At 38.6% G+C, this 25356-nt stretch overlaps 1 protein-coding gene across 9 annotated transcripts in view; it reads right to left on the minus strand.

The window, feature by feature from the left end:
- FGGY (FGGY carbohydrate kinase domain containing) overlaps positions 1–25356 on the minus strand; it is a 448924-nt gene that overhangs the window by 345904 nt on the left and 77664 nt on the right. For all 9 annotated transcript variants that reach the window (XR_002725457.1, XM_023187457.1, XM_031934004.1 and 6 more), the window contains one exon: positions 22548–22636. Coding sequence is in view for 8 of the 9 variants with exons in the window: in XM_023187457.1 (XP_023043225.1) it covers positions 22548–22636 (89 nt within the window). In the remaining variant the exon portion in view is untranslated. The remainder of the gene's footprint in view (positions 1–22547; positions 22637–25356) is intronic.

The raw sequence follows: 25356 nt of genomic DNA on the forward strand, positions 1-25356 counted from the left end.
GATTATTTATCTCCATTGCTAGAATCAATTCCTTGAGGGAATTTATTAGGTTAATTGGCAAATACTTGTTGAATGGCTTACAAGACTGTAGTAGTTAAAAGCATGAGTTGTACCACTTAAATCCTGGCAAGGACTTACTAACCATTCGACTCTGGGCAGGGTTACTTAATATCTCTGCCTCTCAACATTTTCCAAATCTCTAAAATGGGGTTCAACAAGAAATATACTCAAGTTTAACATGGCAACAGTGTTCGCCAAAATCACTACCAGTTTGGTCTTTGGCCTGTCTTTGGCATTGCCTGTTTCAACATGGGCATGACCAAGGTGCATGATCAATGACAATATGATAGCAAGGGTCTCCATCATATCAAGACATTGTTACAATGTCAGCAATACAAAGCAGTTTGGAATTTATTGTTAATAACATAATACTCACTTCCAAATACAGGTAAGCAATTTAGATCTAACCTAGGGTGAAAAAACCTATTTATGGGCTTTATATACTGAAGATGTAGCCCTTAGTTGAATATTATGAAAGAAAAATGTTATTAAGGCTGACATTAAAAACTGTTATTATGTGCCAATTATTAAGAAATGTAAAATAATTTAACAGGATAAGATTAATAGTTAAACCAAACACTAGGAAAGAGAATATTAGTTACTTGAAGAAGAACACTGTATATTTTTTGAGACTATGAATTTTTATAAAATGTCAAATAATACAAAGCAAACTACTACTAAAATGAGATATGATAATTCTTATCTTTATGGAACTGCTTAGTTCTCATACTCATAACATATATAAAATAATAATTAAGAATTACAGAGGCCAAGCCTGGTGGCTCATGCCTTTAGTCCCAAGCACTCTGGGAGGCTGAGGCAGGCAGATTGCTTTAGCCTAGGAGTTCAAGGCTGCAGTCATGATCACACCACTGCACTTGAGCCTGGGTGACAGAGCAAGATCCTGTCTCAAAAAATAAAAATAATTATATAACATATTTGATTTAGTTCTACTTATGTCAAGAGTCTTTCAAGAAAACATTCTATTTGGGAATTCCTCATAGTTTATAAAGATGAGTTAAAAGCAGAATGTCAACCTCACTATTTCCACATTGCACAAGGAAAACTCCAAAATTATGTTACAAGAACATTAATGAGAAATCATCCTGATATAAACTTAACAAAAAACATAGAATAAAAAAAGAAAACAGAATTGTTAGAGAAAAAAATGAAGCTTTCAAAACATACTTTGTGCTTACTTTAAAATTACAGATTTTAAAGTATGCCATAAGAGGATATTTCCTTAAAACTTTGAGGCTATGAAGGATGTGGCACTGATATTCAGGTGAGAAGTCATGTCTAGAATACATATTTATGACATAAGTCACAATAAGAAATCACTGGTGTTCTGGGCCAGGCGCGGTGGCTCACGCCTGTAATCCCAGCACTTTGGGAGGCCGAGGCGGGCAGATCACGAGGTCAGGAGATCGAGACCATCCTGGTTAACACGGTGAAACCCCGTCTCTACTAAAAATGCAAAAAATTAGCCGGGCGTGGCGGCGGGCGCCTGTAGTCCCAGTTACTTGGGAGGCTGAGGCAGGAGAATGGCGGGAACCCGGGAGGTGGAGCTTGCAGTGAGCCGAGATCGCGCCACTGCACTCCAGACTGGGCGACTGAGTAAGACTCTGTCTCAAAAAAAAAAAAAAGAAAAAAGAAATCACTGGTGTTCTTTAAGGTAGGTGGTAAGCATGCAGCTTATATTGCAGGAGGTTAAAGAGTGAATGGGTGAATAAATGAAAGGAGTGGGTGTTTATCGTTCACATGGAAGATCTGACTACAAAAGGAGAAATGGGGCAGTGGCCTATAGCCCAATTCTGCAGTGCTCTCACTTATTAAGGCAGAAAATATAGGCTGAAACATCATGAAATTTATTATATCTGCACACACCAGTCTAAGGGATTGTTGTTGTTTCTGGTACCAACAATGTATTAATATACATAATGCTGATTCCACCTTACCATCCAAAACACACTTGGTTTCTAAACACTTAGCTTTAACTAAGTCAGTTTCCTCAACAACTTTGAGAACAAACAGAAAAGCAAAACTCTGAGGCCAAGGCGTTTTCATGTTCAAGTCCATCCACGATTTTGAACATTTTTGATGTTCCTTACAAAGCAAACAGATTGAGCATCTATACACTTCTAGACTCAACGGAATGGAAAGTACACATACACACATCGATACCTGAGTGTATATACACTGTACCAGATCACAAGTGTGATTCTGAAGTTCTCAGAAATGCAAGAATCCATTCTTAAGAACTGTCTTTTAATCTCTAAAGATATATGCATGGCATAAGGAACACAAAGAAAAAAATTCTATTATATGGAAAGTTCTAATTGGAGAGGATAATAATATCATTGTATATCATGTTAAGAATGCACAGTACGTGCTAGGTACTTTATGTACAATATTTAATCCTTACAAAGAGCTATTGTCATCCCTATTATAAATGATAAAACTGTGGTTCAGGAGAACATAAGTAGGTACAAAAACAAGAATTCAGAGAGTCCACTTTGCCAGTAATCTAACTCTGTTACTATAGGAAAGTTCCTTAACTTCTCTAAACCTTACCTAACTCATCTATAAAATGGGTATAATCATACCTATTTAAGAAAGTTAAAGGAATAAGTGATAAATAATTATATCCTGGGCCTAATATAATGCCTGACATATAAGCTATTATTCAATAAAGAGCATCTGTGTTGATTGTTACTGTTATTGCCCAAAATGACACAACAAGCCAGGGACAAAGGGGGGTTTTAACTCATATTTATTAGACTGATTGTAACACCGATGCAAACAATAGCATTTATTGAGGACTATCCCAGCATTACTATGTCAATGCTTTACATGTATTAACACAATCAATCATCACAATAACTCTATAAAATAGGAACTATTATCCCCACTATATAGATGAAGAAACTGAGATACAAAGAGGCCCAATTGGAAATCTCTATTGGAAACTTGACCAAGCTTCCTTTACACCCAATGTTAGGTACTTCCAATAACATATGATTCTAATAAGTACCGTCACCACATGCATTTATCTTTCATAATGATACATCCACATTTTGAAGCCACATACATCACCACAAACATGTTTTGGGAATAGCAGGGATACAGGAAAGGACACTGCTTTGAGTTCTTTGAGAAGACAGGCACTATATAAATACAAGTTAATATTATTATTACTATTTTGCAAAGACATGACCAAGTTACAATTAGGAATTTTACAATTTAATCAGCAAATCAGGTTCTAGTATAATTAAATTGGACTTCTCTCTAGATTTTCTTTTTCATTCCGAAAAATTTCGACATCTGAATTATTTAAAGCATACCCAAGAGTGGTCCCAAAACCTGCATATGAACTGATGCTCACAACCAAAAGCCCACAAATGGATGTAAGCAGGGAGGTCAACATATCCCATTTTCCCATAGCAAATGGCCTCTGTAAACACTTTTTAAAAATACTTTTACAACCCAGGCACAGTGGTTTATGCCTGTAATACCAAAAGTTTGGAAGGCTGAGGCAGGTGGATCATTAGAGATTAGGAGTTCAAGACCAGCCTGGCCAATACGGTGAAACACCAGCTCTACTAAAAATACAAAAATTAGCCAGGCATGGTGGCATGTACCTGTAGTCCCAGCTACTCAGGAGACTGAGGCAGGAAAATCGCTTGAGCCTGGGAGGCGGAGGTGGCAGTGCACTGAGATTGTGCCACTGCACTCCAGCCTGAGTGACAGAGTGAAATCCTGTCTCAAAAAAAAAAAAAAAAAAAAAACCTTTTCCAGTAAAATGATCAACAATTAGACAAAATTGACTGTATCTGGAGAAAAATGCTGCCATGAGTGGCTAAAACACTTGCAACCTATAATAAAAGGACACAAGGTTATCATGTAAGTTGAGGCCTCACAGACTCAACCCATCTATAATCCCATCTCATTAAGACCAGAAGAAGCAGCTGGCTTCTCCCAAAACAAGTCCTGGAGAAACAAAATTAGAAGGGCTCCCATCCTTTAGATGTGCTCTTGAAAATAGCAAGTTCTTGATCTGGATGGGTTTTTACAGACAGTTGACAGGTCAAACCTGACTGAGTATATGTCATTTCAAAGGTCAAAGAGTTGGCAAAATGGATACGACTATTGTCAAACAGGAATGAGCTCCCTTTGAAGTCTGAGGCTTAGATGACTGATTCCGAAGTACTCTCTGTGAATGAGCAAAGGCAAGGGTAAAAAATAAAAATGCTGCCCTGTGTAGGCCGAGACCTTTTTTAAACTAATACAGGGTATACCGCCCTGCCCTTTTATGGGGCACAACCTGCCATTAAAATCTTGGTGAAAAGGAACCACCCACCTGTGAAGTGGGATGGTGCTGGCAAATAGTCATAATGAGCACTTCACCGCCTAAGCCCTGCAGATGTCCGCAAAAAAACCTTCCACAAAGTCCTCCTACGACCAGTATAGTCCACTAGTATCTGCCTTGCCCTCTGTTTACTTGTGCTTACCTGCTTTCTTTCCTCCATGGTTTGTATTCTAGTCTGTGGATAAATCTAGCCAAACTTGTTGTGATACCACCAAATACATGAGTTGTTTCTGTGGCTATCATTCAGGAAGTTTCACTATGTTGTTTGTTATCTGAACCTGCACTGACTCTCAGTTTAGTAAATCAGACTAATATTCCACCTCGTAAATCAGAAACACAATGCCACGTCCCTTGTCCCAGCAGTGCTGGTAGCTGTGGAATGGAATACAAGTGGAATTAAAGGAAGTTCCTGCAGACTCAAATATCACAGAAATGCAATAATTTGTCTTTATTAATAGAAGGTCAAATACCATGTATCTCTGACAGTTGCATCAATATTTGTACAGTCCTTGGGTCTTGACTTTCAGCAACAGCCTCTTTAACAGAAAAAAAAAACTTAAGTCTAAATCCTGGCATTGTTAAATCACTTTTAGATACCTTTTATAAAAAAAGCAGATTTAAGACATAATGCATTCAAACTGGTACCTAGTTTTCTATGCAACTGAACCTCCCAGAATTTCGATCCTTGGAATACCAGCCATTTTGGAGTACTGTGGATTCCTTGTTGCTCTGAAAAATCTATAATCCATTTCTTAAGAACACTCGCTGGTAAATATGCTAGTGACTAACTCTATCTCTTACAGCTTCCTTCAGTATAGATATAACTAGCACGAATTGATTGCTCATCATGCATCTCCATAGATTCTCACATCATTAAAATGTTAGTAATATTATCCCCATTTTAAAGATGAGGGAACTGTTGCTCAGAAAAATTACTTTCCTAGAATCACATAGGTAGAGAGACTGAACTGGGATTCCAAGTCCAGTTTGAAGTCCAGTGTCCTTTTTTTCTACCATTTGTCACCCAACAGTCCAAAGGACCTGAGGCCATTTCTAGGAAGTGTGATAACATCAAACTTTGATTCCCTACTCACTGATTCTGCTACCTCCCCTTTCTGCTACCCCTGCATCTTTGGGCTCCTTCTACACTCATCAATTAGGGGAATCTGAGACAGCAGGGCTGAATGGAGGAGGTACCATATTTTTTAAATTTCCTGATCCTAAAAGCTATCGGGGGAAAAAAAATCAAAAGAAACAAACACTGTCAAGCTACAGACACACCTGAAACCTTCAAAATTTCTCAGAAACCTTGGCAAAAACATTCACTGAGGCTAGAGCTTAGTCCCCACATTAATGTCACAAAAATCAGGGGTATGCAAAAGTGAAATACCCAAAATTATGACTTCTTAAGAAAAGCAAAAATCGGAGGTAAAATTCCAGAGAAAATGGCTGAGTCTTGGTCAGTGGTTCTCAAACTTTAGCATCCATCAGATTCTTCTGGAGGGTTTTTTAAAACACAAATAATTTGGTCCCACTCCCAAGAGTTTCAGAGTCAGTAGGGTGGGAGTGAGGCCACAGGATTTGCATTTCCAGTGTATTTCCAAGTGATCCTGCTCATGCTGCTCATCTGAAGGCCATACTTCCTGAACAACCGGCTTAGGGAGGTTATTGGCCTAATAAATGAACTCTTTACATTAGAGAAATAGGTCTCTGCTGGATTCCTTTAATAATTAGTTAACAAACAAGTACTAAGCTAATTAGTACTAATCAAGGCAGTGAACCATTACGGTAAACAGCCCGAATTCGGGAGCCAGACTGCCCAGGTTAAAATTCCAACTCTGCCAACCATTGTGTGACCACAGGCAAGTTCCTTAGCCTCTTTGAGGCTGTCTTTTTATCTGTAGAAAACAAATGATAATTATGATACATATAATATAAGGATATCGGGAGAACTGAAGGGGTTAATATATACCTAAAATACTCACAATAGTGGCCAGCACATGTTAAGTGCTCTGGTAAGTATAAAATACAAGCACTATTATTATTATTATTATTTCTTCTACCTCTAGAACTGCCAACTGCTGCATTAGGACTTGGGGATAGAGCCGTGAACAGAACTATATGGTCCCTGCACTCATGAAGTTACAACTAGCAAAGAAGCTACAACTTAAACAGGTGTTTCCAAGCATTATCTGCTTAAATCAGAAGGCTGAATGTAGGGAAACAAAGAAACTGCTACAAAGTCATAACAGATTGGAGATCAATCAGGCATTAAAAACACCTTTTAAATTAGAATATACACCAAGGGAAAAATATAACTTTTCTGGAACAAACTATTGTGACTTTTAAAATATAATGGTATGAAAAAAATAACTCTTTTCAGTCAGTTTCTCAGATTTCTCAACACCTAACACGTGTCACTCACTCTGCACCAGGGATATAAAGGTGGATAGACTGTAGCATCTTCATCCAAAGACCTCCTAGACTGTTAGAAGAAAAATATATGTCAAGAAATAATTACAGTGCAATGACAGAAGTTCTTAAAGAACTACAGGAAAAATGAAACAGGAGTATGTAACTGCCCAAAAGAGTCTGAACAGCTTCACAAATAATATCACATTTAAGTTGGGTGTCGAAGGGTGACTAGCAGTTGCCAAGAAGAAAAAAGGGTGAATGATACTCTGCAGGGAGGAAACGGTATGTGCAAAGTCAAGAAGACATGAAAAGGCCTGGCTTGCCCAGAGATTGGGGAGATGTCTGATGTGGCTGAAAGGTTGGTGAGTGATAAGGACCAGAAGGAGATAAGCTTAGTCTCAGTGCTGTGAAAATATCACGTTTTCTCAATAATATGCATTTGGAGCTGTCTGGATAGGAGTTGAAGATGGTAAGGAAATAAATATGTAAAGTAATAGTCCATGGGTTTTTCAATGCAAATCTAAAGTTACCCTTGCACTATGCCCTCCAGAGGGTGAATGTTTTAATGGTAGACAATGGTATTTAGCTCCATTTGCCTGAATCTTATACGCCAGTAACAAATAATAAAAACAGCAGCAGGAACAGCTAATGTTGAGTCCTTAGCAGGTTGTACTACGAGCTTTATACACATGAACTCGTTCAATCCCGCAACAAGCCCATGAAATATAAATAAGACAATGAAGTGCAGAAATGGTATGTAACTTGCTCAAGGTCACACAATAAGTCCCAGGGTGGGCATTTTACACCAAAGCCAAAGTTCAACCGCTCACCCTCGAGTCTCTTATCCTTCCTCCATAAAGGATGCTCTCAGATTCTGTAGGGCCTGAAGCTGTTATGTAAAGGCTCTTTAAGAAAAGGAATACGATTATGAATATGAGATTAAGTACAAGAGTGAATATTTATTTACAGTAAGAAAAAAGTTTAAAAACAAATACCTTGAGCTTTGAGGATGCAGGTCCCTTTTATCTGAGATCAGAAATGTTTATACAGAAATGCTTTCTGATTGCAACCCCTCCCCACCTGGAACATTCTACAACTCCCTGTGCAAGTGAAGGGCCCTGAAGCCTAGACGCTGCTGCATTCACTTCATGAGATGCCTATCTCTGCCTCTCCCTTGCCCGACAATCTCTCAAACTTTTCCAAAACATTTTGATAAAGACCAGATGTTAAAGTTAAAGGAAACTGGTCCATTCGCTGTGGGACAAAAAAGGGGGCAGAGATGAGTGTAGTGTGAGAAGAACTAGGGTTTTCATCCTTTCTCCTCTGCTAAAAACATGGGCCACAGCAAGTGACCTTGGAGTCATGCACACCTGGGTCCAGATCCAGCCTCTCAGCTCCTCAGTAACTGTGTGAACTTGAATGCATTCTTTGACCTCTGTGGGTCTCAGTCTACTCCTCTGTAAAAAGGAAACACTGTAAGGATCAAATAGGACAACATGCATAATGCCCAGAAATATGAGCTCTCTTCCTTCTGGATATGCCTTTCCTGTGCTTTCTCCTTCTTCCCTCTCACCCCATCCCAAGTCTGGGGTAGGTAGATACATTCTCTGCATCCTTGCATATCCTGTGGAGACCTCCATCATAGCACATCATTCTCTTATTAATTGAGCAAGTATTCCCTGGAGACAAAAATGATGAAGAGACATGCTACTGTCTTCAAGAGGCTCACGTGTAACAGACACTCACAGCTCATGGAACCTTTTTCCACCACTACCCTAGATGCTCCTTGAGGGCTGGAGCCATACCTTATTCTGATGCGGACCTTCAGAGGCAAAAGGCATGCAGCTCACGTGGAAGCTAACAGAAAAGTCCACCATGAGTCCATCTCCAGTCTCCCAACTCTCAGCCACTCCCTATACCAGCCTTGCCCTGGCCCACTTGCCTAACTCTCCCAGCCCTCCTCTTGACAGGCGGCAGTGGAGCTGATCAGTGTACCCTTTGCAGGGCTGGATTAATGAAGTTTGTTTGATAGGGCACTAGACCCATTCTTGGCACTCACCTCTAGAACAAAGAAAATTATTGGCCCTTCCAAGGCAAAACAAAGGCAGACTTTTCCCCTAACGGATCCCTTTTCCTTTGTAAAAGACACTACGCAGACCTTTGGTCCTCCACTGAACTACATTTAAAATAGCTTTTGTGAAGGACAGACACAGTGACCATTCTTATATATGTGTGTGCAAGCAGCAAAGAAGTGATTGTAATATGAACAATGTGTACTTCTTCCCACTTCTGACAGAACAGACGACATTGTGTCCTGAGCCTGGGAGGGGGTTGGGGGCCAAAATAAAGAAACCAAACCTTAAGTTTTATTACATGAAATTCTGATAAAAAGCACTTCGAAGCCTCTTTCCCATCATCAAAAAACCACACTGGGCAAGATCAGAGCTTAACAGCCAACAAAAAAACACATTCAATCCCTGAGATCATTTTCCTGAAATAGAAAACTACATATGTTTCTCAAATTTCACATCAAGCCACTGCAGAGGCCAGACTGCAGGGCTGATTTGGGCCAAAGTAAGTAAGAGAGAAGGGAGAGAGGAGGGGGATGGGGTGAGAAAGGGAGTAAACAGGAGAAAATGAGCCCGTTCTTCCACATCACCACATTTCTCTAGCACAATCTAAACTTACAAACACCCCCTGTTTCACAGAACTTATAGTTAGGGTTGCTTATCGGACAGCCTTTACTTTGTCAAATTAAGACACATTGCCTTGGATTAGCAAGACTCCTTAAATTCAAAATGACTTCATGGTTGGCTCAGAGTGCAGTGTCTCTAGGGCCAGCCGCCAGGAACACATCCACTGCAGAGGTCCCTCCTCCCCCATACTGACCTACCTGACTTTTCCATGGAGACAGTAGAGCAAAATCCTAAGCAGACAGGCTGTCAATGTTAATTAAAGGTCCAAACACCTCTTTAGAAACTATCTCCAGCTCAATATTTATACAGAACATAAGACTCCTAACAGGCAGGGTTGGGGAGGAGAGGAGGAGGTTAAGGGCGGAAATAGGTTTGAATGGCATTTGGAACCCATTAATTTTTAAAAGACAGGCTGCCACCTTATATAGACCCAGAAAGGTTCAAAATGTAACAAAACCAGGAAGATGAATGAGCTGAAGATTGTTTAGAAAGCCTGGCAAGAGTACTCAGCTTTTGAAAAGAATAATATCTGGGCAATAATGAGAGCTGACATTTTTTATTGGTGAATGCAGTTTTTGGCACATTTTAACAATACAGGTTGACAATTTTTTGTATTTAACAAAAGGAAAAGCAATCTTCTAAATGATCTGGGAACAAAGGGTTCCCCGACTGCAATTTCTTAATAACATTTAAGAATTCTCTTCAAAGGCCCTTGATAATTTACAGAGAAGAAGAAAGAAAAATGAAGAAAAATTTTAAAAGAAGGTATACTTTCAAAAAAGAAACAAAATAGAAGTAGTAAAGGAGAAAAAGGAGGAAAGGAAAGGGTACAGCATTTTAACATTAAATTATAGCCCAAAGGGTTAGATTCTAAGGTTTGACTTTAGCAATCTCCTTTCAAAGGAATGAGTTTTAAAGGAGAATCCAAAAGGAGATGTTGGTCAACCCCACTACATCTTACAGACTCAGAACTTTGGGCCTGGGAAGTACTAAATGAATCACCTAATCCAAGCAGCACATTTTGCAGATGAGAAAACTCTGATATGGGTGCCAGGGGCCCCAAGTTACCTGGTTGGACCAGACACGAGTCTTTTGAGCTCCAAGCCACACCACTTCTGTATCTTGTGATGTAGGTCCTGAAAACCGCCAAGCCTTCAGAGCTCTAGTGCTATGAATTCCAAGACTGAATACTGATACCTTTAACCAGATTGACTGATCTGAACCTCTACCAAGGTTCTTGAGGCTACCAAGAATCACATAAGTATAACATATTCCAAAAGTATGAAGTTCACAAAATAGTCCACTGACAGAGTTAGCCACCCTGGGTAAGAAATGAATTTAAGAGTTCACAAAGACTGAAATGCCCAATGTATCCTGAGGGAGGCCTTCTTGGGTCAGGAAAAGGACCCCTGAGCAAGGCATGATCCAGGAAAGTACCCCTTAAAATTTAACTCTTATTCCACACACTGGCTTCCCCCTCAGAATGAGACCCTTCTGAGTTTCAGTTCTGTTTCCTGAAAAATGAGATCTAACTCTCTAGCATCTTCACAGTTCCAAAACATTTTCAACAGAGAATATAGTATCATATTTATTTGTAAGTGAGGAATCAAATTCAGAGAGTTCTACTTTATCATGTTGAAAGAGCAAATGAAATTAAATTCCAAAAGTGATTCAAGGTCTCAGAGAAAATTGTTCAGTAAAGGAAAAGCTATATTGCTGCTCAGTTGGAAAATGACAGTCATGCTAGAGATCATCTTTCAGCCACATAAAATCCATGTCTAGATGTACACAACAGAGAACTGGGGAAAAAGCTTTATAGAAATGGAACAGATTCAGACTAGTGGTTCTCAGTGAGGGGTGCACATCATAATCGTCGAGGTCACCCAGTTTTACCCTTTCCCCCAAAGGACAGAGATGGGGCTTCTCACCCTTTTCTATCCAGATTTGCTTTACTAATGAAAACAGAAAAAAGCAAGCTCAACCTTCCTCAGACTTTGCCTCAGTGTACAGAGAGAGGGACAGTCAGTGATGTGGCAAGTGAGTACAAGTGCAGGGCACAGTCCCTGAGAACCTGTGCCTTAATACATGCTTCTCATGATGTTAATGCCTCCTACTCCCTCCTACTCCCCCACTGCCTCCAGCTCCACTGACCCAGCATGTTTCATCCTCTCTCGCCCTCCTTGGACTTTAAGCCTCTGAACTCAGGCTGGGCTGGCCTGAAGTCTCCTGGGCACCTACCCATTTCTTCACACCCATAATGTCTCTGAGACGCCTAATTTGGTGACACTCTCCACAGGTAGCCTAAATCAAATCCCCAAACCAGGGAGGAGGTGGAGAAAAAGGTCATCAAACCACAGGTTTACTCGGTTTCTAAATGGTCCCTCTTCCTCACCCCATCCACAAGCTATTTAACTGAGTTTGGATTTATCTTAAAAGTGGCAGAGCAAAACTTTGAACTAAGGATTATTTGGCTCTTATATGGTTTTGAATATAAATAAATGTGTACCTATCAATTACTGGATTAGGGAGAGAATGCCTCACAGATGTTTTACTAATATATATATATAAGGAATAAGTGAGTGAATGAATGAATGAATGAATGAATGAATGATGAAAATTGTGAGTTACATTGCTCAGATTATATACCACCTCCCTCATGATCATCACCTTCACCCCTTCTCCTTGTGACCGTCATTGGACTATAAATTTGTGTCTGTGATACTGGTCAATGTAATTTACTGAGAAATTACAACTTTGATTGTCTTTTTACCCACCCCACATCAATTCTACGTTTTTATTTAGTAAGAAACCCCCAATATTTGGATAGGAAGCCACCCAGATAAAAGCCTACACTGCCCAGATTCCCTTTCACCTCAGTTTGATTATAAATCTAGCTGCTGGTCAATAATATACAAGCACAAAGTATGACTTAGAACTTCTAAGAAGGTTGTTTAAAGAAGGCTTACTCCAATGTGAGGCACAACCTTTGTATGCACCACTCCCACTTCATTCTTCCTGCTACACGGACTGTGGACTTGATAATGGAAACTCCAACCGCCATCTTGGACCATGAAGTGATCCTGAAAATAGAACTCAGGGCTAAAAAATGTCAAAAAAGCTAGTGTCCTTGATGACTTTATGGAGACATCACGGTAGCCTAAGACTCCATATATCTGTATTTATTTACAGAAAAGAATGAGCCCTTATGTGTTTAAGTAACTGTTATTTTGAAATTTCTATTATTTCTACTATCATTAGTGAAGAGATAAGGATATTTCTTCTGTAGAGAGTGAAAACACGCTTCTTTCTCAAAAATAACAGTAAAGAATATCTAATATTTACTGGTTATTTCTCAGCACTATCAAATATGCTAAAAAATAAACTGGTGAGACAGGATGATTGAATCCTTCCTAGAATTTAGAAGAGCTGCTTTAAATACCACTGTTCTGAGAAATCATCCTTCAACACAACCATAAAACCATGCAAATCAAGGAGCTTTAGCATCAAGCATATCAGAGGTAACTGTGCTTCTCTCTCTCACTCTCAGACACCTTTAATTTTTAATTTTATGACATTCCCTGGGGAATCCTTGCCAAAAAAAGTTACTTCTAGAATGATACAAACTCAATCAATTTTACTTTCATTCCACAGATTTATAGTATTTTAAAAAATCAATTATTAAACCACCATAAGAGACTACTTTATATCTACTACAATGGGTATAATTTTTTTAAAGGAGAGGGAAACAAGAGCTGGGGAGGATATGGAGGAATTAGAACTTTCATATATTTCTGGTGGGAATGTAAAATGATGCAGCCATGGTGGAAACATCTGGTGGTTCCTCACCAAGCTAAACTTAGAATGACCCTATGGAACCGGCAATTTCACTCCTTAGATATACAACGAAAAGAACTAAAAGCAGAGACCCAAAGATACTTATATACCAATGTTCGCCACAGCATCATTGACAATAGTCAAAAGGTAGAAACAATGCAAATGTCCACCAACAGGTCCATCAACAGATGAATGGACAAGCAAAATGTAGAATATGCACAAAATGGGATGCAATTATTCAGTCATAAAAAAGAAACGCTGACACATGCTCCAGCATAGACATACCTTGAAAACATTTTGTTAAGTGAAATATGCCAGACGCAAAAGCATAAATACTATATAAAACTACTTAGATGGGGTATATGGAATAGGCAAATTCATAGCAGACATAAAGTAGATTAGAGGTTAAGAGGGGAGAGGGAGGGATAAAAATAGTAAAGTTTTTATCTGCTCACTCAGCCACGGGCAGTTCATGAGGTCAGGAGTTCAAGACCCACCTGACCAATATGGTGAAACCCCGTTTCTACTAAAAATACAAAAATTAGTCAGGCGTGGTGGCGTGCACCTGTAGTCCCAGCTACTCAGGAGGCTGCAGTGGAAGAATCGCTTGAACCCTGGAGGCGGAGGCTGCAGTGAGCCAAGATCATACCACTGTACTCCAGTCTGGGTGACAGAGCAAGACCCTGTCTCAAAAAAAAGAGTGGATAGGCAAAGGGGGAAATGGGGAGTTATTATTTAATGGGTAGCAGTTTCTGTCTGGGGTGATAAGTAAGTTTTAGAAATAGACAGTGGTAATGACTGCACACCATGGGGAATGTAATTCATGACACTGAATTATATACCTGAAAATAATTAAAATCGCAAATTTTATGCTATATGTATTATTAAAATTAATAAAACTAAGTAATGTAATCTCCAAAAATCATTGAATAGTATACTTTAAATTAGTGAATTGTGTAGTATGTAAATTATATGTAAATATGTATACTATATATATCTGAAGCTGTTTTCTAAAAAAATCAACTCTTAGATAAGCAAATGAGACAGGAGATGAAGAGGCCAAGCACCAAGGAAGGGATGTGGACTGTAGTCACAGGCAGGTATTAATGTGCAAGTTTCTCCCTTCTTCTCCTGCTGCTGCCTCCACTCTCTGGGGAGAATGAGACTTCCACCCGACCTCCTCTCTCCACTCAGAGAAGCACCAGAGGACACAGAGTTGACTTTGCACCCCATCCTCTTACTCAATTTTCTCCAAGAGGGTAGGGAAAATACATGTAATCATTAAGAGACTGGAATACATTAAGCCACATTTTAAGGGTCACTGTGTTAAAGATAAGGTGATAATAATGAGCTCACACTTTCACTTCCTATGCTCAAGTGTGACCAGCATGGCTTCCCACTACCACGTGGTAATCATACGCAAGCAAGTCTGGATTCATATTGCTAAGTTGCTAGACTTGAGATAGGGTTGGCAAATCGGGTCTTCTTTCTTGCCCTAACTCCTATGTATGTACACATAGCCCTAACATGCAGACGGGGTTTAACCGCACTTCTGAGCTGTATTATCTGTCTAGTATATTAGAAGTTCCATACACTAGAGGTTAAAGAGTATTTTCTGAGATAATAAGACAACTTTTCACACCTCATTTAGCTAGTATTTTTTAATGTAGTCTCTATCAGTCAGAACCCCAATGGCAAGAAAAAGTGAGAGGCCCTCTGAATCCTTAACAATAGGGATACCTGTAAGGGACTATGAGGATTAATTTTAATTGCCTTAAGTGTGACAATGATGTTGTGGTTATAAAGGAAAATGTTGTTACTATTGGGTGATCAGGTGGAGAATACTGTGAGGTCTGCAATTTATTTACAAATGATTCAGCAAAATAATCACATGTCTGTGTCAGAGGTAGGTAAGGTGTGCACTAGAGAGCACAAAAGTAATAAAATGCTAATATTTGATTAATGTAGGTAAAAAGTATAAGGGTGTTCAATATGCCCTTCTCTCAAGTTTTCTGTAGGTTTAAATTTTTCTGGAAATTATACTGCAAAAATTTTTTTTTTAAATTCTCACCAAAATTAAAGAAAACACTGAACTCCCAATACAAATATTAGCAATTGACATAAATATCATTGAAATATGTAATACTAATTGTCATAATTAGTAACTGACAATGACATACATAAGTGGTTGATAAATATAAGAGAAATTAATTGCATTCAATAATCAAAAATACAAATTAAAATAAGATCCCACGTCAAGCCCAAACCCTTGACAAAATTAATACTGATATAGGATAGAATACTATACAGATGTCAAAAATATTTTTAGATATTAATATGAAAAATACAACATATTAAGTAAAAAAATAAGTTGTACAAAGCATATTTCCAATGTATTAACAAAAGAAAAATCAGTAGAATAAGAGTCTAAATAAAGAGTCTAAATAATGGCACTGTATTTGAGATACTATGAATTATATTTAGAAAACGATCAACAACTCAACATAATCACCTCCTGACAGATTAGTAAAAACCCACAAGATGAACAACAATACAACAATATCCTTTATAAATCCAAAACACAGAGAACCACACAAATCAGCAACATAATAATTATTTTAAAGGGACTTCAGTTTCTAAAAGCCATAAATTCATCTCTTTAAAGGAAAAGGTAGAATATTTACTAACAATCCACACAGAATTGTACATTATAATGGAGGGGAGAGGAAAAGCAAAATGAATAAGTAGAATATGTAAATTTAATATAAAGAAATACAAGAAAAAATAAACCTAAGATTATAGGAATTCAACCCTGTTTTCGCATATGCCACAGAAATGTCTCAGAAATTGTAACATTTAACCTGTAAACCAAACTTACAGAGTGTCTCTTATTTGTACATAAGAAGCCTTGTAAACAATTTATTTTAGTTCAAAGCCATAAAAATAGTGAACTGAGACAAGACAAATCTCCCATAAAGAATAATTCAAAGTAATATATGTAGATACTACAGTCTCAAGAAAATGAAGCACAACTACTCCCCACTCCTTATGTGTGGGCTGCGCATAGTGACTTCCTTCCAAAAAGTACAATATGGGTGGGGGTGGAAGAGTAACTTTACAGTGGAGAAACGTGACAAACAATATCTCAGCCAGGTGATCAAGTTGAACATCAATAGTGATAAGTTGTCCTAAGAGTGTGTACATTTGATATGATGAGAAAGGTATTTTATCTCTGTGGTCTTCCTCCCAAAAACAAACTACCCAAGTCTCACCATGAGAAAAACATCAGACAAAGTTCAATGGAGGGACATCCTACAATATACATGACCAATACACTTCAAAACTATCAAAGGTATCAAAAAGAAAGAAAGACTCAGAAACGATCACAGCCAAGAAGAGCCTGAGAAGTCGTGACTAAATGTAATATGGTAAAAAGGCCATTAGGTAAAAACTAAAAAAATTGGAATAAAGTATGGAATTTTATTAATGACTATATATCAGTCCATTAATTATGACAAATGCATCATAATAATATAGATATTAATGGGAGAAAGTGGATATCAAGTATATGGGAATTCTATAATGTCTTCACAAGTTTTCTATAATCCTAAAACTTTTAAAATTAAAATTTTATTCAAAATTATAACTAAATTTAATAGGACATACTTTTAAATAATTTATATTGTCTACCCTTGATCATCTAGGATTAATTTCTCTCAGACCTCCAATGTTAGAAAAAGTTCTACTTCCCTTGAACAGCAGTGAAGTTTTTATCTGTTCTACTCAATCTTGATCAAGCTCTGTCTTTGCTTTGGCCACTAGGAAGCCTGGAAACAAATTTATTAGTAATTATGAATTCTCTAAAGGTTCTCTAAAGTTCTTAGCTTCAGCTCAGTTATCCTATCATTATTTTCACTCCATTCTGATTTTTTTCTATTTTGTACCACTTTTTCTTATATTATTATTAGCCACCTCAAATCTCTTTAGAGGGAGAATTTATACATATATTTTTCAGACTACAAAAAATTATACTATTCAAATGTATGACTCCCCATTTCTCATGTCATCAAAATTATAGACAGTAACCCACTTAATAGCAAGAATGTGGCTAATAACTAAAGCATTCTGCTTCAGTTCTTGAATTGCAAAGCAGTAATGACACCACCTGCTGTAAGGATGGTCATGAGGACTAACAGAGCTAACATTTGCTAAATATGCCTAGCACAGATAAAGGAAAGGCACTCAATAAATGATAATTACCATTATTATTATTAACAAAAATAGCAATAATTATTTTCATTAATATAAGAAAAAGAATGGAGCTGAATTACAAAGTAATCATGGGCCAACTGGTGATTTTCTCAGTGACCCAGATAAACAAAAGTAGCTGCCATATTTCGGAGGATGAGAACAATAAAAGGGGAGAATGGGGAAAAAAAACAAAAACAAAACCTGAAAGAGAGGAGAGCAAAATAGAGAAGGAAGAGAGAAAGGAGAGGTGTTCTTACATATTGTCATTGCCAAAAACAAGTTTGAAAGCTTTTAGACAACGTGAAATTCAATCACTTGTTAGTCTTAACTCTACTAAAATATATTTTTTAAAAAGACTCTCTAGCCTTTTTGGCACTCATTTTCCCCAAAGCCTCCCAAAATAATCACATGTAAGAGCCAAATAAACACCAAATTTCAACCTCTCCTTGGCCCAGAGGATGCCAGGTTGGTGTTTTATTACCCAAAGTTTTTTTTGGAATTGGCATATTCAAATTCAGACCCTCATCTTCCTTACTCTAGAAGAGGGAACAGACAATGTGGATTTTTTATTAAAAGAACCCATTATTGTGTAAATACTATGTGCTACATGTTCTACCCAGAGAACCTCTAACTCTTTTAATAGCCCTGAGAGAGCTTATGGATGAGGAAATAAGGCTTAGGGAGGTAAATAATTTGCTCCAGGTTCTTGTAGACAGCACATGATGAAGACACTGAAACCAGGTCAGTCTGACCACAAGGACTTCCCTCTTTCCTCTATGCTTAATGTAAAGACTCATTGACAAAACTGATAGAGAGAGGGAACTAAATGAAATTGCTAACACCTTTAAAAAGTTTTCTCAGCATTGTGTTAGAAGCTTTCTCTACAATAACCCCATGGAGCAGGTGTTGTCATTATTTCCATCTCTAATCAAGAAAGCTCAGAGGGGCTCCTTGTTCCACCTTAATATGCAAGTAGAAATACAGAAGGAAGAAATATTGAGTAAACAGGAGAGAGAAAGATAGATGCAAGCTGTAAGTGGGCCAGGGGAAAGGGCAACCACCTTTGCAAGAGGAACCTGGTACCCAAGGTCCACAGGCTTTGCTCTCTGGAAGACAGGGAAATGGGAAGGGAGGTCTCTGAAGGTGCTCACAAATATGGGGTGAGTGAGGGAAGGGGATGATTAATTTATACTAATGAAAATAGAATGAGTCATGAGTGTCACAGCCAATAAAAATGGCAGGGATGACTAGACAGCCAATAAATAATTTCTGAGCATTAAACTTTCTGCTTCCTCAAGGTTTGAGATTGTCAAAGGCAAGGCCAGAAGCCCCCAAGCATGTTCTGATAAGTTAACAAGACACCCTCCACTTTGTGAACCCAAAAGTATCTGAGACAGATCTCAATCAATCTAGAAAGTTTATTTTCCCAAGGTTAAGGATGCACCCATGACACAGCCTCAAGAGGTCCTGACGACAATTGCTCAAGGTGGTCGGGGCACAGCTTGCTCCTATACATCAATCAATACATGTAAGGTTAATACTGATTTGATCTGGATGGATGGGCAACTCAAAGCAGGGGCTTCCAGGTCATAAGTAGATTTAAAAATTTTCTGATTGGCAATTGGTTGAAAGAGTTATTATCAATAGAAAAGAATGTCTGGGTTAGGATAAGGAGTTGTGGAGACCAAGGTTTTATTATGCAGATGAAGCCTCCACTTAGCAGGCTTCAGAAAGAATAGATTGTAAACATTTCTTATGAGACTTAAGGTCTGTCTTGATGTTAGTGTTGGTTGGCTTTTCCTGAATTCCAAAAGGGAGGACTGTATAAGGAGGAATGTCTGACCCCCACCCCTCCCATCATGGCCTGAACTGGTTTTTTGGGTTAACTTTGGAATGCCTTTGGCCAAGAGAAGGGGTCCATTCAGATGGCAGGGGGGCTCAGAATTGTATTTTTTGTTTACAACTTTTAAATTCAAAAAATTCATTAGGCCCTTAAAACACTTCCAATCTCTCATTCAGAGTCACATCCTACTTTCACGCATATTCTGTTAGGCAGTGTTGTCCAAAGTTACCTGATCATATACTACCTGGGCACTTGTTAACATACAAATTCTCCCATCTCCCATGGAGATTCTGATTCATTAGGTTGAAAACTAGAAGATCTGGGGATATGCGTTTTGAAAAAATCATTCAGGTAATTCCTATAATCCAACTAATTTGGAAAAATTGCTTTAACAGAATTCTCACAAGAAGTTTGCAAGACAGACATAACAATCCCCATGCTATAGACAAAAAGAGTGACACTCAAAGAAGGGAAGAGACTTGCCCAAGGTCACACAACTAGTGTGGTAAAATCAAAGCTGGTAAGTCATATTGTGAGTCCCCTGTGTATATGCATGCCAATGCACTTAACTCTATCTGAGCCACAGCTAGCTTCAAAAAGCCCCCTCCTTGGTCCCTGAATATGGCACTGGAAACCAGGAAATGGGACACAGAATACCTAGAGCCATCAGAAAGAATCAGGGAGGCAGTCAAAGTGCTGAGTACAACATCAAAGAAAAGGAGAAGGAAAGTCAGGTTCTCCTCCATCTCTAGTTCCAGCTTTGAGTCCTCTGGGTTTGCAGGCCAATGGGGTATTGCCTATATACATGACAACTAGCACTGCTTGACTAACAAACAAGACCATTTGGCCAAAATGATGAAAACATTTCTTTCATGGATGTACAAAGATGGAAAAAACCTAGAGAAAGATTCTCTCAGAAATAACTTTGAACAATTAACATCACACCAAAAGAGGAATGCCCAAGATGATATCTTCACCTACACACTGCCCTCCCCACTGGTGATAACTATAATGGTGACTAATCATACCTTCCAGGGTAAAGCTCACACCACTCCTCCAGGGATCTCCTGCCAGAGATGGCATGTACCTGAGGTTTGCAGAGGCCATTTTCACAAGCACATGCATCTCTCTGCCCCGGGACCTTTGGCTAATGATTGTTTAATCACAAGGAGGTTCGGGGTTGCTGACATTAAGAATGACATGCTTGTGAAACGTTCTCTGCTATCTCCCTGCTAGAAGCCCCTGCTGCTGAATTATCACACCCTATCAACTCACTACCAAAAAAATGAGATAGGAGAAATGGTACTGCTATTTCTGGCTTCCCTTGAGTTTAAACAAGAAGGAAAGAGGGTAAGATTTGGCCCCTCTCTAAATAAGCTGATTTTAAGATACAATACCTGCCTCCCCGATTATTAGATGTTTATCTATCCTCTGGGAAATGATTCCCTTCCTTACCGGTTTGTTCAACCCAGATTCTAAATCTTTTTCAGATGAGAAGACCTGCCCTGACCTTATACATCTCCTTAAATCTGAAGTCATCATGACAAGAGGCTTGTCATACTTAGAGATTTCATATCCAACCTGTCTATATATCCCCACACATACACTCACTCTGTTAATTACAGTAGCCACAATTTCACACTCAATGAATATTTTATACAAGTATCTGTTGTGTAGCATATGCTCTATTTTTAACATTCATAATTTACCGAAAAATAGTTGTTGACTTCAACATATATACTTCTACAATATGGGATAACTGAGGTACATTTACATAAAAAGCAAACAAGTATATAACACATCTATCCAGTTAAATCAGCTTCCTTGAATCTCCTAGTTAACATTAGAGGCCAAAATACACATACACACACACACACACACACACACACACGAGTTATACATCACACAATGACATTCCAGTCAATAACAGACTGCATATATGACAGTGGTCCCAAAAGATATTAATGGAGCTGGAAAATTCCTATCACCTAGTGACATCTTGATGATCCTGACCCTGTGTAGGCCTTGGATAATGTGTATGTTTGTATCTCAGTTTTTAACAAAAAAGTTTAAAAAGTGAAAAAGAAAGTTAATAGAAAAAAGCTTATTGAATAAGAATATAAAGAAAATATTTTTGTACAGCTGTATAATGTGTTTTTGTTTTAAGATAAGTGTTATTACAAGAGTAAGAAAGTTTAAAAGTTTATAAAGTAAAAAATGCTACAGTAAGCAAAGGACAATTATTAAACAAATTTTTAAAATAAATTTAGTGTAACCTACATGTACAGTGTTTATAAAGTCTATAGAAGTGTACAGTAATATCCTAGGCCTCTGCATTCAGTCACCACTCACTCACTTACTCACCCAGAGCAACTTCTAGTCCTGTAAGTTTCATTCATTATAAGCGCCCTAAAGTAAGTAGGCTATTTTTTATCTTTTACATTGTGTTTTTATTGTATCTTTTCTATGTTTAGATACACAAATAAGTACCATTGTGCACAATGGCCTACAGTATTCAGTACAATAACATGCTCCACAGGTTTGTAGCCAAGCAGCAATTGGCTATACCATACAGCCTAGGTGTGCAGTAGAATACACCATCTAGATTTGCGAAAGCATACTCTATGATGTTTGCAACAATAATGAAATCGGCTAACAACACATTTCCCGGAATGTATCCCTGTCCTTAAGAAACGCATGACTCTGTGTGTGTGTGTGTGTGTGTGTATGTGTGTGTGCACGTGCGTGCGTGTGTGTTTATTTTTTCCTTTTAATCATGTAAAAAGTGCCTTTGGAAAAACCCATATTTCACTCTGGATTTTCTGCATCTCTTTCAAACGTGAACAATTTTAATGAATGGTCTTCACCTTGGATACTCACATTCCAGGACTAATAGGAACAACAGTGTTTGGGCATGTGCAGTGGAGGTAGAAGATAGATTCAAGATGTTTCAAATATGCAAAATCACATGCAGATGTACCAACAGTATATCCAGTCAAAGAGAGTTAAGAAAGCAATATATACACAGACATCCGAGAACGGAAGAATGCAAACACAATCTAACTTGTAATTAACATACCGTGCTGTGACACCTGTTGCCTTCCATGATAAGAAGTCTGGGAGATCAAAGAAATGTCCCGCCTTATCCCAGCAAGTCTCTCTCAAGTTCTGCCAAATTAAATATATATTAGAATCAATTATGGGGTTTTTCTACCATCTCCTCTTTCAATAATATTTCAAATTTTTCAAAACAAAAGCATAGCCAACAATGCCCATTGAAACATCTGTTCAGGAGCTTGGTGGGGGTAGGAATAATATAAAAGCAGTACTTACACAGGAAAGAAAAACTGACAATTCTTGATCCTTCCAGAAATAACCACAATTTCCCTTAAAACCCTCTTTGCCAATCTGGAGGGATAGAAAGCTGTATTAGTCCATTTTCACACAGCTGATAAAGACATACTGAGACTGGGTAATTTATAAAGAAAAGGAGGTTTAATGGACTCACAGTTCCATATGGCTGGGGAGGCCTCACAATCATGGCAGCAGACCAGAGAGAGAAATGAGAGCCCAGCAAAAAGGAAAACTCCTGATAAAACCATTAGATTTCGTGAGACGTATTCACTACCACGAGAACAGTATGGGGGAAACCACCCACATGATTCAATTATCTCCCACCAGGTCCCTCCCACAACACGAGGGAATTATGGGAGCTACAATTCAAGATGAAATTTGGGTGGGGATACAGCCACCCATATCAAAAGCACACTCTGTAAGGTATGCAATCCATCTTTCCGGTGAATGGTGATGGACATATAAGATTTCAGAGCAGATATAAGCTGGAAAGAAGCTGTACTCAGAAACTGCCTAACGAAACTAAATGTGCCCTGCCATATAAAATTCTCCACATGCCAACTGGTTCCAAAGGCAACAGAAAAAAAGATGGTCCCTGCCCTCAAAGAACTTCCACTCTAAGTCAAAGAGAATGACCACGTAAGCAAGCCATTGTACATTTTAAAGATTTGGTTTTCTGTATTGCAAAATGGTCAGATTTTTTCTTACTGCTGGGCATTTTCTTTCCTTTGCCACTTCTGCCTAAAACATTCATTCCTCACCCACCACCCTCTGCCCTCCTAGGATCCACATCATCCCCCTTCCTCATTTGGTTAACCCTACCCACCACCATTCCTTGCAGGGGTTTCCAGGATCTCCTGCTCAAGTTTAGGTCTAGCTGTCATACAACCCATACCACCCCCACAATCATTTGTGTAATGTTCATATGGTTTGGCTGTGTCCTCACTCAAATCTCATCTTGAATTGTAGTTGCCATAATCCCCATGTGTCATAGGAGGGACACTGTGAGAGGTAACTGAATCATGGGGGTGGTTACCTCCATGCTGTTCTCATGATAGCAACTGAGTTCTCACAAGATCTGATGGTTTTTATAAGGGGCTTCCCCTGCCTTCACGCCGTACTTCTCTCTCCTGCCACCCAATGAAGAAGGATGTGTTTGCTTCTCCTTCCGCCATAATTGTAAGTTTCCTGAGGCCTCCCCAGCCATGCTGAACTGTGAGTCAATTAAATGTCTTTCCTTTCTAAATTACCCAGTCTCCGGTATGTTTTTATTAGCAGCGTAAGATCGGACTAATACAAATGTCTTTCTTTCCTGACAGACTGACTATAAGCTCTGTGAGGTCAAGGATCTTGTCAGTCATGTTCACCATGATATTGGATGATCGTCTCCTCTCCTCCACCCCAACTGACAGGACCCTCAGCTGCCGAGTAGAAACTACATAACTCTCATCCCCTTACTATAAGCACTTAGTTGGACCAGGTTTAGACATGTGACCTAGTTGTGCCAACCAGATTTCTTCTCCTATGAACTTAGAATCAGGACCCAAATGGAACCATTTCACTCTGCCTATGAATGGAACTGGAGATGAGATAAAGTTGAAAAGCATGAAGTGGCCATTTTCTGCCAAATACCCAAAGAGGTAGAATTTCAAAAACAGAATAGTAAAGAAGACAGAGGCACTAGCAAGAAAGGTTTCCTACCATCCAGACAACTTTCCATGTCCTGATTTCTATTACTCCCTCTCCAAAAACTTACAAGTAAAAGGAATTATAAACATAGGAGTATCTCTGGGAACCTAAGGGCAACAATGCAGAAGTTCCAAAAGAGGCATATTTCAGTACCTGCCACAGGGTAACACACAGTAGGCACTCAATAAATATTTGTTGAATTACTAGACAAACTGCTCAGCTTCACCTTCCAATTCCTCTTGTGTGAGCAGTGCTTCAGTTTATAAAGGGCTTCCACACGTGTTATCTCCTTAGAGCAACACAAAAGTCCTGGGCATTATTATATCTATTTTATGTACAACTGGCCTTTATCAGAATTCTGTGAGTTCCTCCTTCATAGTGCTTCCCTAACACTACTATATAAACACCAACATTTATCTATTTACAGCAGATAAACGGTTCTATCCCAAGTGCTGCCCTATCAAAACAATATCAGAAGAGTTCAGACGTAAAAGGCAAAGTATCAAGCTGATTCTCTGTTATTGTTGTTGTTTTAACTTCCCAAACATCTAAAACATCTAGGTGAAAGCTTGTATCTAGAAAGGGGCCTGTCCTAAACTTCTCTTTGAACGCCCATTCTAAGATGTTAATGTTAAATAAAGCAAAACTTAAAGATACTAAATATTCCTAACACAGCTAAGAACTAGTAGTATCTCTGTATAGGGTGTAACAAGCCACAATCAGAAAATGGTAGCCTTTGAAACCATGTGAGTCAAACTACCAGAATGCCTTTTGGCTAGTCCCTGAAATCTATTTCCATATGTCTTGTGGTTTCAGCAATCAGTGGCCAGGGAGAGGAGAAAAGG

This window comes from Piliocolobus tephrosceles, chromosome 1 (assembly GCF_002776525.5).
Source record: "Piliocolobus tephrosceles isolate RC106 chromosome 1, ASM277652v3, whole genome shotgun sequence".
Classification (NCBI taxonomy): domain Eukaryota; kingdom Metazoa; phylum Chordata; class Mammalia; order Primates; family Cercopithecidae; genus Piliocolobus; species Piliocolobus tephrosceles.